The following is a 17,737-nucleotide window of genomic DNA, read 5'->3' on the forward strand; positions in this document are numbered from 1 at the left end:
TTGTAAACCATTATGTAATGGTCGTGTGTAAACAGGATATTTTAGATTATCATTATTTGATAATCTACGTAAAGCTTTTTAAACCTTTATTGATGAAATAAAGGTTATGGTTTGTTTTAAAATGAATGCAGTCTTTGAAAAACGTCTCATATAGAGGTCAAAACCTCGCAACGAAATCAATTAATATGGAACGTTTTTAATCAATAAGAACGGGACATTTCAATTGTCCTCTGTACTTTTACTCTTCATTCAGTATAAAGCTCCATAAATCAATTACACTAGCCTCAACATAAACATCAGGGCAAAGTGATTCCAAACTAAGACGGTGTATCATGCTGCCTTTTCTTGATTCAAAAACAGTCTCACTGACAAAAAAAAAAAAAAGGGGGGTTAGTTTAATACATGTAATTTCAGAATATAATCACATGTGATTTGATAATAAAATCACATGTGATTTCATAATATAATCACATGTGATTTCATAATATAATCACATGTGATTGGCTTATAAAGCAGAAGGATTTGTATGTATTAAAAGGAAAAATTTTAGAAAACTCACGAAGGGCTAAGCTTCATCGAAAATAATTCCATAGCCAAAATAAGCTCAGAGTTTGTCAGAATGTCAGACACAACAGTCAGCTTGTTGATATAAGCAGGTCTAAGAACGATTGTCCGATCTTTCTTTATAGCTTTTTTACAAAATTTCTTTGACTGGACAGCCGTTTGTTTCGGTAACGTTTTTCCAACTTCAGGGTTGCTTGCTAACTTGCCCTTGTCTAACAATTTCACAGCTTCATCATACTCCTTGTTCTCATATTTATCCTCCTGAGATAAGAGATGAAAAGTAGGTGGTGTTAAATTCATCATTGTTGGAGTATTATGAACAGGTAACCATGTAAGGCTTGTTGGTGCATTAAGTAAAGATATAATTTCACAAATATCAACGACCTCATTAACGTTGTTGTTAAACTATTGTGTCAAAGATGTGTACTCTTCTTCATTTTGATCTTTGTCAACATCTTTCTCAGCAACCTTTGGACCTACAACTTCTGTCACAACTGGAACAATTGGATCATCGGAATCAAGATTAACTTCTTGCTCATCATTCACATCATCATCAGCCTTGGATTGCCCATCATCAATCTTTTTCTCAGACTCAACCTTGTTTACATCAACACATTCATCATCTTTTTTCTCCGAATCAGCATTCTTCTCATCATCATCGTCGTCATCATCATCGTCAGTTCCCTCTGACTCGGCCTTCTTCTCATCATCATCGTCTTTTCCCTCTGACTCATCATTGTTGACATCATCATCGTCTTTTCCCTCTGACTCATCCTCCATCTCATCGTCAGTCTTCACATCACACACATCCATTTTAAAGACTTCGTTCAACTTCTTTTCATAAGATATCAATATCTTCTCATCTGGGTACTTGGACAAACTTTCACGTATTGTCCGTGATAAAAAATGCTTCAACTCATTGACCAATTTAAACTTCTCCTCGATAACTTCACAATAACCCTGCATATAATGTGCAAAAAGCTTAGAATAGTTATAAAAAAAGATCAAAGTTATCGCATAATATAATATTATTTACTGAATGTATAATCAGACCAAGTATTATTTAATTAGTGAAAACAGGTGATTGTATACAAAAAATCAATCACATGTGATTTTATCATAAAATCACATGTGATTGTATACAAAAATTCAATCACAGGTGATTGTATACAAAAAATCATACTAACACAGCATGATTTAATTAGTAAAAACAGGTGTTTGAATTATAAAAAATAAAAAAAAATAAAAAAAAAAAAAAAAAAAAAAAAAACTACCTCAATCGCACGCAGATCAGCCTTATCCTCATCTTCAAGTTTGAGAAAACCTTCCCCATTTTCTGCTTCTTCGTCATATTCATCTGCAAGTTCCAACAGCCTAAATGATCCGAGCTCAGCCTCTTTCTTTGCACGAACCGCAATGGCTCCTTTCCAGTTCTTGAAAACTGGACGCCCACGAACAACAGGAAAAGAATCAAACTTTGTACGGTCGAGATAGAGCAGCTAAGAAACAAACACGAAAAAAAAATCATAGTTATCAAACCAATTCGTAAAAAAGATTGTTGAAAATCATATATGATATATAGATAATGAAAAGATAACTCACGGTGAGAAAAGTAGCAGCACCGGTGTAGAAACAGTTGGGATCATTTCTGTTCCATCCAATTTTGCTATATTTCAATGAAGAAAGAAGAAACATGGACCAGTTGATACTTGAAATATCAACATCGTCAGACAACCTCATCAACACATACGAACTCATTTTCCCATTTCTTTCACATGACACCATCGTGCTTGCAAACAACATGATAAAGTTCATCTGAAAGATACTATCAACTTCCGTTGAGGTCAGGATCTTAGAACACAGTGAAGATGAACGGGTGACAAACGGGGGTGGTGGAAACTGATTCAACCAATTTTGAACAAAAAGACTACCAAGCTTGAGTTCCAAGGTGTCTATATCAGTACCAACATCTTCGAGTCCAAACACATCGTGGACAGCTTGGGAATCAACCTTAATGTTTCCTTTTTGAGTCTTTATTATCATCTCATCACCATCGAAATTGTCAACAACATAGTAAACAAGATTACCCGGCAATTGGTCTATATTAAACCCAATTAAAGAACGAAACCCAAGTCTCGTGACACAAACTTTTTGTTCGGGGGTCAACGAACACATCACCTTTGCAAACTGCGCTGGTGTTGTCCTTAGCCTAAGAGCAGGTAGCTTAGACTCAACTTCATCATCAGAAGGAACATCCTTAACTTTGTGTTTCTGTTTGGGATTATCAACGGCATTGGTAACAGACTGGTGTTTTCTTTTACCTGAAAAATGTGATTTACAAAAGTAAATCAGTAACATTGAACAAAACAAATCAAAGGTGATATCATTTGTTAACAGCTAAATGTGAATTCCATAGTGATTTCTTGTATAATCACATGTGATTGAAAAAACCTAGAAGATACTCACAAAATTTATACTTACACTCTGATTTAGCAACAACAGATATGCAACTCATACACAGATAAAAGGCACATATTAAACAATCACAACAAATAACATGTGATTAAAGAAGCAAATAACATTTGTTAACAGATTTCAAAAGTGATTTATTATATAATCACATGTGATTGAATAAAACCTAAAAGGTGTGCAACTCATACAAAAGATAAAAAGCACATATTAAACAATCACAACGAATAACATGTGATTAAAGAAGCAAATATAACAGCTAAATGTGTATTCGAAAGTGATTTCTTGTAATAATCACATGTGATTGATAAAACCTAAAAGGTAATAACAAAACTTATACATACAATCTGATTTAAGAACAACAAATGTGCAACTCATACAGAAGATAAAAAGCACATATTAAACAATCACAACAAAAATCATGTGCTTAAAGAAGCACACACACGAATGCTATATGACGAAACCCTGAAATTTGAAATCATCAAAGGAATACAAACAAACTTGATTGATTATAAACGAACATCAACAAAACTTGTTAAAATTACCAGTAGTTTTGGCCGGAGCTTTTTTATTAGCCGGAACATGCTTTTCAGCCGACGACGATTTTTTGATTAGAGAATGCTCCGATTTAGCCATGTTTGATGGAAGATAATCGATTAATGTGTATAGCTGTTGATGATTGTTGATAATGGCAGCTTTGATCGGTGTTGATCGAAGGAAATTAGCGGTCGATGTTGAAACCCTAGAAAGAAGTGTGTGTTTGTGTGTGAAATGCAGATACGATGGAATGAAATTCCAAGCGGTGGGTGTATAACATATTTTGCCTGTGTGGACGAAAATACCCCTCCGCCATATATTGGGACTTTTAATCTGATCCGTTGATCAATCTCCATCTAAAGGCTGAGATTTGTCCCCTCAATCTCAACTTAAATATAGATTTCATTTGAATATTCTTCAATATCTTAATTATACAATCGATGTCAAATGATTATACTATTTTCATCTATAATCCTACTAAAAAAGATCAATATATTAAAACCTAATTTATGATCATAATCTACATAAAAAGTTTACCAACCTCATAATAATAATAAAAAAAATCCTCAACCAACTTCGTAAGAAAAGAAACGCAATCGTCAATTAAAAACGCTTAGTGTGGTAAATCGTAGCATTAAATGCAATTACAAAATCATTTAACCTACTCTTGGATAATATAAATGTTAGTAGTCATTGATAAACATTAAATCGTGTCTAAAAGCTTACCTGGACGGTATTGGAGTCTATGGTTTACTTCAAAGTAGAATCCACCAGGTAGAGATTTATAATTTTCCGGGTAAGCACCTGCAGATACATGTTGACCTTAGATAATACGTAGTTATTATGAATAAACGCATTATATTTTAAGAAAACATTTATGCTGCAGGTATAAATTTTTAGTCCATTTCTCGTTTATTGTCATATCTCATTGTCGTTACCAAATCTTTCCAACCCATAAGCGGTTTTCATCAAAGCTTAAGCATTTTCAGCTTACGAACCCGCAAAGTAGTAAAGACTCATTATAATATAGTTTACCCAAAATGACATCATTTTGGTTGACGCCACAAATACTTATCCAGCTGACCCAAATCGTCCATATTCATTCCACAATTCCAAAAATCACATTTAAAACATGTTGGTACCTACAAAATCATTTAACCTACTCTTGGATAATATATATTGTCAAACAAATATATGTGATCATTCAGTATAAGAAGGCAATTTGGTTATAAATGTTAGTAGTCATTCATAAACATTAAATCGTGTCATTCATAAACATTAAATGTTAGTATAATAATCATTTATCCTGTAGGTATAAATTTTTAGTGTGTTTCTCGTTTATTGTCATATCTCATTGTCGTTACCAAATCTTTTCAAACGATACCTACTAATTTGTCTGCAGCATGAACCTAACAAAAAGGAGGAAAAACAACGCACTTGTGATGATTATGAAACCACACATAAACGAAAAAAAAAAAGAAATCGACAAACACTTACAGATAGCTCAATATATGTAAGTATAAATCGAATAAGAGAATTATCATTTTAGGGTGCCAATATAAACAGCGTAGCATCATAGTAACAAACCGTAAATAACTATGAGAACATACCTATGACATTTGACGATCCAATTGATGAAGAACCATGTTGTCAAGAACCACCAAGCATAACAGAATTGAAACCACTCAAATTCTGGTTTGAAATATCTTCCCTCAAACAGCAAGGAAAAAAAAAACACAAACAATAACAACTACTTGTTACGCCCATATCTTTGACGATTTTTTTGACATAGCATTTATTGTCAACTTTGGCCCCACCTTTTCATGGACAACTTATTTGGCAAAAACAGAGTTATGGTTGAAAAGTTGTAGCTTTACAAAAACGGACTGCTGTTATGCACAACAGCAGCCTTTTAACAGCACTACATGTTGTTTTGTCGGCACTTTAAAACGTATCTAGACTTGATAAACCCAAGCATATCATATACCATTTTGAAGTCCTTCGGATCTACTTTCCAACCCATAAGCGGTTTTCATCAAAACTTAAGCATTTTCAGCTTACGAACCCGCAAAGTAGTAGAGACTCATTATAATATAGTTTACCCAAAATGACATCATTTTGGTTGACGCCACAAATACTTATCCAGCTGGACCCAAATCGTCCATATTCATTCCACAATTCCAAAAATCACATTTTAAAACATGTTGGTAGCTTTAAATTCCCAAAATCACCCAAAAGGGAAAAGTGATGCACATTTAGATGTTTAAAGGGTCAAAATGATTACCTTAACAAATATGGAATCATTATATAATTAAAGACAATAGAGCAGCTAATTCAGCCTATAACAATAATAATAACATTAAAACATTATTTAAAGTCAGTATTATGTTTATTGTCATATCTCATTGTCGTTACCAAACATATTGTTATGATTATTCTTTTTTTTTTTTTTTTTTTTTTTTTTTTTTGAATTAGGCAAACAAAATTGATTGTTTGAAACAAAACGAGTTCATGATTTACCTCTAAATTTCTCTGTTGTATTCCAGTCAGAGTCGCATTCACAAACACGGCATCTACTCCACCCTGTCACATAAAAAATCATTCTAAAATTTTATGTATTTGCAGTACAAAAAATGAAACTAGGATCGTTCAAACAATTATATGTAAATATGACAATTCACTCTAAAAATCTTCAGCATTTAGATGGCATTTTATTGTGTCTACAGTTCCCGGTCCCAAAGTAAGTATCTGCATCATCCAAAACATACAAACACATCAAAATGTTTGCCCAACAAGATGTGGGGGCAATTCTTTTTTTAAAAAAATCGGAATCATAAAACCCATCTCGTTGTTCTTCAAGTGAATTTGCGAGGTTAAGAGCTTCATCAAGTTTGGGTTTCAATACGGAATCGGGTCGAAATCTGGGTTGAACGACGTATAATCTTGGTGGGCTATCTGGATCTTGGCGGAAGTCACCTCCGGTATTTGTATGTTTCTGATTGTGTTGTTGTGAGTGTATATTAGGGATTGAAAAGATGGGATTTTGTGTAAGCGTTTGAGATATGGATTTGATTGAAGGTTGTTTGTTTGAAACGGCTCTAAACATCTTAAAAGTTGTGTGATGTTTTGAATGTGAAATCAAAATTGGGGTTTTAGAACAAGGAAAGTTCGTTCGGTTTATTACCCGAATCCAAAACGAATTGGTCACCCTGATGATCTTCTTCCCAATCCAGCAATAGCCTTGGTGGCACCAGGACTCCAATGAAACAAGAGGTCACGGTTAGATTCCCTCAAGACAAATAACTTGGAGCTAGGCTCCATTTAGTGACTGATTGACTAGAAGATGCCTTGCCTGGTAGCGGTGGAGGCCTGGTTTGCCGTTTATCCGGGGTTTACTAACTAGAGGGGAGCCATTATGGCTCGTCGCTAGGGATTCCTCGTATATATATATATATATATATATATATATTATCGGCAAAATTGATTTATTAGAGTTTTTAATGTAATATAATTGTAGTAGTAATAAGTGTGTTAAATGGAAAAAATTTATTGACATTTACCAAAAATTGCATATCTTTTTTTTTTCTTTTTTTTGGCGAAAAGATAATTTATTAAACTACTGAAATGACTCGTGAAATCACAGATTCGTTTAAACGAAACAGTTTAATGATATGTTTTAGGTATTAAGTGAACGTAAATGCTAAAGTCATTTAGTTCAATGACCCGTAGAACCACAGAGTCCGACCAAGAAACTCGTCAGCTGAACATTTCATCAAACACCTAATACATATTAAAAAATCCACATTCAATCATAAGAGATAATATTGGTTGTCATTTTATTTTAAAAGTGTAAATTAAAGTATAAATTTAGAATCGGTTTACTTTTACCTAGCTTTTATACCCTCTCGTACTCAATACAAAATAATTAATTAAAATAATTCAAAATTATTTAATTTTAATAATTAAATAATTATTAATAAGATTTAATAATAATAATTAATTAATAAGATTTAATTTTAATTCAAAATTATTTAGATTAATGACATCACCCATCATGCTTAGAAGGAAAAAAAAAAATTTTGATTTTTTTTTAAACAAAAGAATTAGCCTAATAATAACATCATTATTATAGCATTTTAATAGAAACTATAGATAAACATTCATCAGAACGATGAAGAAAAGAACATTACAATGATAGAGGCTTGAGAGCCCAAAATAAAAGACGTAAAGTGAAAGAACATCGAAAAAATTCCTGAAAGAAAACACTAGGCCCAACTTGACTAGGCTTAGAAGCACACTCGCTATCGGACTGACATGAAACAAGCATGAGCACTTAAAATGAAGCCCATCCGTGTAACAGGACTCAGGAGCCCAAATTGCAGAATCACCAGCTGAAAAGAGGCCCACCATCGTTATTGGGCTTAGCAGCCCGAAATGCAGCCCAACAAAGCAGAGAAACTAACATGCCACATAAAAAAATTGCATAGCTGATACAATATTTTTTTTTCATTTATGACTTGAAAAAAGGATAATGACGTATGCCTACTACAATATGTCACGTGCTATACGCATGACATATAATACATAAAACTCACATCATTTAGATGATGTTTTAAGTTATTGAGGTTATTTGAATTATTTATGCATTAATAGACGTTTTCATTATATATGGAGTACGCCACGCTAGTGCGTAGCTGGAGGCTAACAACGAGTCCTCAAATTATTCGGTCCACATCAGCAAACGCGAATTAGGACGTGGGTTGTACACATCAACTCGTAACTGCCATATTCTAAAATATTCTTTAGTGGGCAGTTGTGGAGTGGCGGTTAATTGATAGACGCCCCCATTTTACACCTATAAATACGAGGTCTTTGGGCTCATTTTATACACTTGATCTCATTGAACCTAATTTACGATTACATTTCCATTTGAGACTCCGAAAAAGAAAAACAACAACACACCCCTTCAATCTCCTAATTCTAACCGAGATCAACCGATCGAAGGATACAATCATTTATCATAACATTTATATATAATATATATATGTAGGGGTAATGTATTTATAGGTAAGATAATTTTTAAATATAGATAATTTAGAATTAAATACTTGAAAAATATTTTGAAGTTATAGATGGAATGACATGTGGCATGGTGAAATGTGGAGCTGACACGTCAGCATATGTCAGATGCTTTATATAATGTATATGTATATAGAGAGATAGAAAGATATATAGATAGATAGATTATATGCTTACAAGAAAAAAATAAAAACTTACATGGCATCCCGTAAAAACTAATGTTACGGAGTATTATTTATTTGTTGGCTGAGCTATCTGCTGTATGGATGGTGGGCAAAAAAAAAATATGTGGCCTACCAGTACCGGATCCGTGATGAACGAGTAAAATCATTAAGTTTTACCCCGCGGGTACGGGTACGGTTGACCTGGTTGTCAAATCCAACAAGGACCTCCGAAGGTGACACATGATCGACATCATCAACCCCAACCCGATTGACGATATTCGACAGATTAACCAAGGCGACAGTGTTTTGATCGAAACGTTCGAATAAAGCCCGATATAAAATATTATATTATTATTTGTGTCACCCAAACTTGGGTATATGATTCCTCTAAAATCTTCGAGATCCACGACAATTAAAATATTATATTATTATTTGTGTACAACAAAAAATAATTAATATGTACATTCAATTAAGTTACGTACTCTTGCTATCATTTGTTGTTTATTACTCGTATTTACTTATGTCAACAAAATAAAAACTTATATAAACTAATGTTACTATTTACTCCCTATTAGAGCGAGCACATGGATTTGTATGCATTTTTCGCTGTTATCACCATCCGACGCCGGGGATGGTGGCACCGCCGACTCCTTCCCGGCTTTTTGTCGGCATTAAAACCCACCTTTGGGGCTCACCGTCTAGTGGACGACGTTGGTTGATGTTTTCATTTTTAAATATAACCGTTATATAACAGGTTAATTTTATTAAATTATTATTATTATTATTATTATTATTATTATTATTATTATTATTATTATTATTATTATTATTATTATTATTATTATTATTATTATTATTATTATTATTATTATTAAATAATTAATATTTCATATCTATAGTTTCTATTAAATCTCTAAAATGATGATGTCATTATTAGGCTAATTCTTTTGTTAAAAAAAATCAAAAAAAAAAAAAGAAAAAAAAATCTAAGCATGGTGGGTGATGTCATTAATTTAAATAATTTTGAATTAAAATTAAATCTTATTAATTAATTATTATTATTAAATTTTATTAATAATTATTTTAACTATTAAAATTAAATAATTTTGAATTATTTTAATTAATTATTTTGAATTGAGTACGAGAAGGTATAAAAGCTAGGCAGAACGAAACCAATTCTAAATTTATATTTTAATTTACACTTTTAAAATAAAATGACAACCAATATTATCTCTTATGATTGGATGTAGATTGTTTAATATGCATTTTAGGTGTTTGATGAAATATTCAGCTGACGAGTTTCTTAGTCGGGCTATGTGGTTCCACGGGTCATTAAACTAAATGATTTTAGCATTTACGTTCACTTAATACCTAAAACATATCATTAAACGTTTTCGTTTAAACAAACCCGTGATTTCACGGGTCATTTCACTGGTTTCTTCTATATCACTCCTTGGACTTTAATTTATATGTTCACTGATCTATCTGCATTTAGCCACCAAACAATAAAATAACCTGTTTAGTTTGAAATACATTTTATTCATATATCGTTTCTCTAGCAAGGGCTGTTCGATTAACACCCAAAAAAATCCCCAATTTCGGTACCATCAATCAATTAAGTTGCTTCTCGCAATGTCTTCGATACCCAAATTTGTCTCTGATTGCGATGATGAAGATTCAGAAGAATCGATCAAGAACTGCAATTTGAATGCGTTGCTCGGCAATTTAACCATCTCTAAACTAGAGAGGTTTTTGTTTTACGTTATCTTTTTTTCTTTAAATAAATTAATTAGTTAAAATAGATTGAATGGAGATAAAATTATTTGAATCGAATCATTAAAAAAGAAAAAAAAAACCCAGTTGATTGAAGATTGAAGGAGGTTTTAAATTATTTGTATGAACAAATTGATTGATTAATTTTGGTTATTGCAGAAACACAGAAAATGGGTCGGATGAATCAACTGTCAAAATAACAGCGACGGCCGTTGAGAATCCAAAGGAATTAAAATCCAAAACGCAGGATCATGATTGTTTTGCTGCATATGAACGAGTTTTAAAAGGTACTATTTTTATTACTAGTATTCTTTATCCCTTTTTAATTAATGACCGATTTAGTCCCTGCTCTGGTGCAATTAACGTTTTAAAAGGTACTATTTTTATTAGTACTAGGTGCAATGCCCGTGCGTTGCACGAAATTTTATACGGTTAGCGGTTGGAGCTGATAAAAAGTAAGGGAAATGAATGGTGGAATAAGAATTTCGTGAATTTACAATACTAATAAAGGCCGAACACCGGAAAATTCATATGCTATCAGCTTTTAATGGGTCTCTGAAATTCAACATGGTTATAACATACGGGGAAAAACCATTGAGCATAAGAAACTACCAAACACGCTACTATTATAAATCAAAATAACCAAAATGGGAAAGAGATAATCAAATGAGTACTATTGAAGTGCAATTGGAAATTGAAAAACGATGTGTTTTATTATTTTAAGTTGCAACAAAAAACCAAAGAAAAACTTCAATACCCCAAATTTTTCCTGACGAAAGACACGGCAGAAATATATAGTTCAATAGCATGCCCTATTTATTAATGCGAAAACGAAACTTATTTTCTAGCTCACATGCTACCCTAGTCATCCATGGTTTGCTCATCAATCTCCTTCTGCTCCTCAGAGTCACTCGTAACAATGAACCTAAAGAGTAGAAGAACATGAGTAAATAATTTTCTTTTTTTGCATCCTATCTAATATTGTAGACAAATCTTTAAATTTATTTACCTTTTCATATTAATTTAATGTATTGTAAAGAAAAACTTTAAAATGTCATGAATTAAAATATAATGAGATTTCCTAAAAATGTATGCGTAAAATAAGATACGTCATATTAAATTTCATTAAATCAACTTAAAAATATTAAATTGATACAAAGATATAAATAGATAGTAAATAAAAATATAGATATAGATATATGGGTACACATTAGCTTACTTGCAACAATTTGCACGTTCACCATCCCTAGCAAGAGTGGGATGACGGATAAATGAATTTAGATCAGCCCCAGACTGTTGTCTCATGAAAGTCGAACCATTAAGCTGGATCATGAGCTTGTTGTCCCGCAAAATACGGTACTCCTCCCTGTTCGTGATGACCTCAAAGTGATTCAGTAAGTACATAGTGCCCTCCTTCAACCTCGAGATGAAATGATGGGCGACGTTACTCCTGGCAGTCATCTGAATGGCGTTACCCTGCGTGACATCGAAAACACAATGTTCAATTATATTTGACATCAAAGGAAAACCAAAACAGGGAAATAATTTTAAAATCCATTAACATCAAATTACATTTCATAAATGATGGATTCATGGTTTGATAAATGAGAATTGAGACACGACAACATCTAACGCTGTAATTAGCCAACCTAATTAAAGAGAAAGAAAAAAATATCCAGAATCAACCTTTCCATCCATTGACAAATGAATGATTAAACCACTCTGGTTTCTAATTAGGTTGCTTAATATGCTGAGTAACTCCCAAGTCACCATATCTAAAGACTAATCATATAGGTTTGTCTAATTATAAGCAATTAAAATATCTATAATATTTACTGACATAAATATATTTAGGTTGCATAATGTCCTGACCAACTTCAAATTTAGCACATGTAAATAGGGTTGTGTAATTTTAATGAATTCAACTATCAAGAAGCAACCAATCAATTGTATCAGTTGATTAATGAATGATAAGATCCAATGTACCACATGTAAAGACAATTCATATAAGGCTGTGTAATTTAAAAAAAAAAAACTATATAGTTACTGAAGCATAAATAAATTTAGGTTGCATAATGTGCTGAGTAACTTCAAATTCACCACATGTAAACACAATTCATGTAGGGCTGTGTAATTTAAAAAAAAACAACTATCCAGAAGAAGCAGCCTATCAATTCTATCAATTAATAAATGAATGATAAGGTCCAATGTACCACATGTAAAGACAAATCATATACAATTCAGCCTAATTTAAAAAAAAAGGGCAGTTCAGCCTATTATACATGATAACGAATACACAATAGCCTATTATACATGATAACAAATACAAAATCTAAATTAAATCTACCTTCTTATCAGAGGCGATGAAGTCTGTGCTCAAATATTTCCCGTAAGGAGTATGAGTATCCCAGCTTCGGCAAATCATAACCTTCACCTCGAATTCCTTTCCAACTTCAAGCTCATGCAAAAAAACGTATGACCTTTTCTCGACATCAGATGTGGGTGTTTGGTTAGCTTGAGCCATTGCAATTGACTAAAATTGTTTGGTTGTAATAATGCATAAGAATAGTAGCGGGCATTGCAATTTATACCCATGATTGAATGACCGGAAAAGGAAGACGAAGGAGTGTGCAACTGTTGCATTGAGTTGAAATGTTGATTCCAAAATTAATTTGCCTTTCTATTTTCCAGGGGGTATGCATGTGAAATTACGGTTACAATTGGGGTTTATGACATTGGATGGAACCGAATTTAAAGGATTTAAGGCACGAATTTATGAGGTGAATTTGGGATCGGGTGGATGTTGATTCAATTGGCTGAGATTTAGGGTTAATTGTTGAGGACCATGAATGAAGGAAAGTGAGCATGTGAAGCGGTTTGGGAAGGTCAGCAGAAGGCACATGAGTTTTATAGGAAATAATGTTCATATATTTTTTTATTTTCCAAGTCTTAGTTACTACAGGACGGTGCAACAGTTTGTTGCTTTAATGTTTATATTTTTTCATTATTTTGTAATACACATCTTTTATTTTATACACAATTATTATTAGATCCTTTAATATTTATTATTAGATCATTAATATTTTGCTGGATATAAATAAGCATATTTATGGTGTCAAGAGTCACTCTTTAGGTATAGATAGAGATAGATAGTATTTTTTTTAAAGAATTTTTTTTTTACTTTTAAATAATTAAATTATAAACTTTTATTGGGCTCATTTATGACCATGGGAGTCAGTTTTTATATATGTATAGATTCTTGATCTGGTGTAGCTAAAGAAATGACCGATTTAGTCCCTGCTCTGGTGCAATTAACGTTTGAACAATATAAAACCCTATCCTTTGGAGAAAGGTGAGTTTACTAATAATAGTAGAAAGAATATATTACTTGATATCTTAATTTATAATTTAATAATGAGCTGCCTCTGATTGTGAATTTTTTTTATTTATTTATTTTTAATATGTTGTAGACGCTTATGGCTCACTGCGCATTTTCTTTTAAGAAGATTGTCGTAAGTATTTTTTTTTCTTTCTTCTTTCTTTTGATCAGTTTTCATTATTATTATTAATTCAAATATTAATTATTGATATATACTTCGTACTATACAGTACTTATTATTATTAATCATTGATATAACCCGTGTTACTATAAATAGATCCGGTGGTAGAGATACCAGGAGGGACAAAAGGGTCATAAACTCAGAGGGCAATGGTAATATCATGCAGACGATAGCAACGTTTTTACACTTTGTTGGTCGGATTCAATCACACAATGAAGATGGGCTCCTGAAGAGGAATAATGTTGCTGAGTATTGTTTTACATTTTCCCGAGGTCATCTCTCGAGTGCTGTCGAATTATACATCGTACGTGTTTCAATCCTTTGTTAGAAATTTATTGTTGCTATAAGGGTAGGTAATCAGTCATAATATAGTCTTATGGATAATTATTGATTACTAAAGATTTATTAACTTTTTGCGCACATATCAGGTAGCAGTCGAATTGGAGATAAAAATTCTCATGGACCTTTTAATAAAAGGGGTGGATGCTACGTTCTTGAAAATGACAACTGATGAGGCACACAAAATCTTGTGCGTGAATTTGTTCGGAGATCCTATTAATCAGGACAAGTTGGAATCTTTTTCGAAGTACCTTAACCGTAATTGGTGGGCGTTTGAAGGCCTTACGCCCTTAAGGAGGTATGATAAAATTAAACATATAAAAGTACGAATAAGTATGGTTATGCTATCTTTTAAATTTCTATTTTATAATGGTTTATAATATGAAGCTTCTCAACCTGATTATTTTGGCATTTATAGTAACCAGTTAATGTACATGCTTCAATATTATTATATTTTTTCCTTCCACTCATTCATATTAGGCTTTATTTGCAGGACCACATCCACAACTGCAAATGAAAAAATCAGTGCAACATAGTTGCGGAATCTGATTAAAGTGGAGGTTTCCTACATATGTCCATTCTTTGTCCCAAATTCTGAAAAGTGTTGCATATAAATAAGTATGTTCATGTTTGTTACTTAGAATCTTATTCATCTACAGCTACAAGATATGTAGTCATAGATTTGGATCACAATATTTTTGACTTTTGAGGCTTGGTCATACATACATCTTTTATGACTTTAGTAGGTGATAACATTTTTTTTCCTACTCATATCTTGTTGATTTTATATGTTACACTTAATAATGTTAAATAGACCTTTAAGACCTTCTTCAACTCCTGATAGTGAGTTGGGTGTCTACAAGTACAGTCATCATATGGGAACAATGGACCAGTGGTGCACAGCTAACCACAATTCTGCACCTTCAATTAAACTTGCTTAGTAGGTGGTATGTGGATCACAAATGAAAATAGAAGAGTTCAATTTTCAACTAAGCAAGTTTGGGGCTGATGCGAGAGACAATGGACCAGTCACCACTGGTCTGGTATATGGTGGTGTACTCAATTGAGAATCTCCTAAACACACTTTTATATTGTGCTTGGTTGTGCAAAATAGATTGACTACATTACAGACAGGATCAGTTGTGATTTTTGCTCAACTCATGAAGAATCAACACTTGGAATTCCCAATTTCATGGGGGGGATCTAAAACAAATTATTTGCAACTTAAATAAAACTATGTTTAATTTATTATCAGCTACGTAAGCATAAATCCAACAAATACAATCTTCATATGTAAGTAACATACAATTAGTCAAAAAGTAATAACTAGGCCCCCCACTACAACACCTGTATCATGCACTTGCGATCAATAACTTGAGTCCTCTCCACGACCTTCATTCTTCTTCAACTTATCATCAATGAAAACTAACAACTCTTGCAACCCAACTTTAGTTACAGCTGAGCTCTATATTGAGGCCGAGAATTTGGATCGGTGGTCCATTTCAAACGGAAGGGTAGAATCGTAATTTGGTTGTTTATCCTCTGAAGTTTTCCATCCTACAAATGACGCACTTCCATCATCCCATTCAACTTCATCTTCACAAGAAATCCCAATCATCCAAAGTCTCTTCATTTTCTTGAATTACATCCTATTTGTTATTATCTTGGATGTCAATCCGCAAATCTCATAAATTAATAAAATGCAACCGCATGATTGTATGATCAGATAAAGGCAAGGTAAGTAATCGGTCGGAACTAAGGAGGGAGTACTCAGCAATTCGGGGATTAATTGGACTCGGCTTTATATACATTTATGATCAGAACTTGTAACACAGACGCTCGTTGCTCATCACGATTAGGTGCACTCGAGTCTAATACATGCTTTGTAAAGTGTATTCTAGAAAGTATTATGACTGCGCATATGCACAGCCCTAGCCCTGATGTTCATATTAGATCACATGTAGTCATTTAACTTGGTATTGCAAGATTAACGGTTCTATTCTCAGTAATCATGAATGATACAAAAGGGCTTGTACTTCCACTGAAGCAAATCATCTTCTATTGATTGCACAAGCTAGCCATTCACTCCGTAAAAAAACTTCACCAAACTGTTAGCTAAAAGGTCAAACTAACTCTTCAAATTTTATAACATGTATGCCTTTGCTGTATCCAACCCATTAGCATCATTTCAAGAAGCTTTCCAAATTTTTTTCCTCCTCTCCTCAATCCACTTCGGCTTAGGAATTCCCATCGGCTCTTGTCGAGCTTTCAATCTTTTCTTTCTGCAACAATGGAAGTTTGATTGGCTTTCCTTGCCTCGTTCTACATATGAGGAAACATAATGTGAACACAACCGAACATTTAATAGAAGGGAAATTATTGATAAATCTATGGTAACAAATTGAAAGATGGGTATCATATTCAATTTTACGTACCACCTTCTGCTATTTTCTTTTGTTTCCTCGTAAGCTAAGAAAAATTTTACTTCTGATTGTGCAGCCTCCTGAACTGCCAACATTGAATGGCACTGGAACCTCATCCCAGTCTGCAACATATAATAACTATACTCGTATAAAAAGTAAGTTTATCACAAAAATATATCAAACACATATTGTTACGACATCAAATACATATGTTGAACATTGAATATAACAATGATGCAGGGACGATAACATGAGGGGCTGCTATGCAATGTTTCAAAATTCATGGTGGATTACTTACGTATCGTGAATATTAATATTCGCAGTATAGTTTTTTTTTTTTTTTTTTTTTTTTTTTTTTGATCATTGTTGAATAAAAGTTCCAGTAGCCACATTTTGGCTTTTGACTTATTTTCCATCTTTGTGTCAGATTGTTACTATTGTTCCGTCATTATTTGGTTTCAGAAGTCTAGGTAATGGCCAAATGTAATCTACGTGGACGATTCAGCCGGGGTGATGTTCGTAGAAACGCAGAGCGAGGCAGCGACATGGATCCACGAGATGCCGAGATCGATCGCCTAAATAGAAGAATCGCCGAGTTGGAGGTGAATCGTAGCCAGTATTATGAGGTAAACATGCCTCTATTGCGGTCGAGCATGTTTTTGATATCAAAGACATACCCGATCACCTTAAAGTCAAGTTGGTAGCCATCAAATTGCGCAAACATGCCTCTTTGTGGTGGGACAACGTAAAGAGAAACAGAGCATTGAATCAAAACTCAAAGGTTGAAACATGGGACAAAATGAAGAAGCTTTTGCGAGGTAAATTTCTT

General features: G+C 33.0%; 1 protein-coding gene across 1 annotated transcript; it reads right to left on the bottom strand.

The window, feature by feature from the left end:
- Positions 1-302: 302 nt before the first annotated feature.
- Positions 303-4,669, bottom strand: LOC139847535 (uncharacterized). Its single transcript, XM_071837216.1, has 7 exons — positions 4,606-4,669; positions 4,297-4,374; positions 2,167-2,885; positions 1,839-2,063; positions 949-1,524; positions 560-825; positions 303-365 (listed from the first exon to the last, which is right to left on the bottom strand). Exons 3-5 carry the CDS (start codon positions 2,737-2,739, stop codon positions 970-972), a joined length of 1,353 nt encoding a protein of 450 aa, XP_071693317.1. The 5' UTR covers positions 2,740-2,885; positions 4,297-4,374; positions 4,606-4,669; the 3' UTR covers positions 303-365; positions 560-825; positions 949-969.
- Between the last annotated feature and the right edge of the window lie 13,068 nt (positions 4,670-17,737).

The sequence above is a fragment of the Rutidosis leptorrhynchoides genome, chromosome 5, assembly GCF_046630445.1.
Source record: "Rutidosis leptorrhynchoides isolate AG116_Rl617_1_P2 chromosome 5, CSIRO_AGI_Rlap_v1, whole genome shotgun sequence".
Classification (NCBI taxonomy): domain Eukaryota; kingdom Viridiplantae; phylum Streptophyta; class Magnoliopsida; order Asterales; family Asteraceae; genus Rutidosis; species Rutidosis leptorrhynchoides.

Coding starts and splice junctions, on each gene's coding strand:
- LOC139847535 (XM_071837216.1), bottom strand. CDS start 2,739: ATGTGTTCGTTGACCCCCGAACAAAAAGTTTGTGTCACGAGACTTGGG. Junction 2,064..2,166: donor GTGCTGCTACTTTTCTCACC/GTGAGTTATCTT, acceptor TTTGTTTCTTAG/CTGCTCTATCTCGACCGTAC. Junction 1,525..1,838: donor CTGATCTGCGTGCGATTGAG/GTAGTTTTTTTT, acceptor CATTATATGCAG/GGTTATTGTGAAGTTATCGA.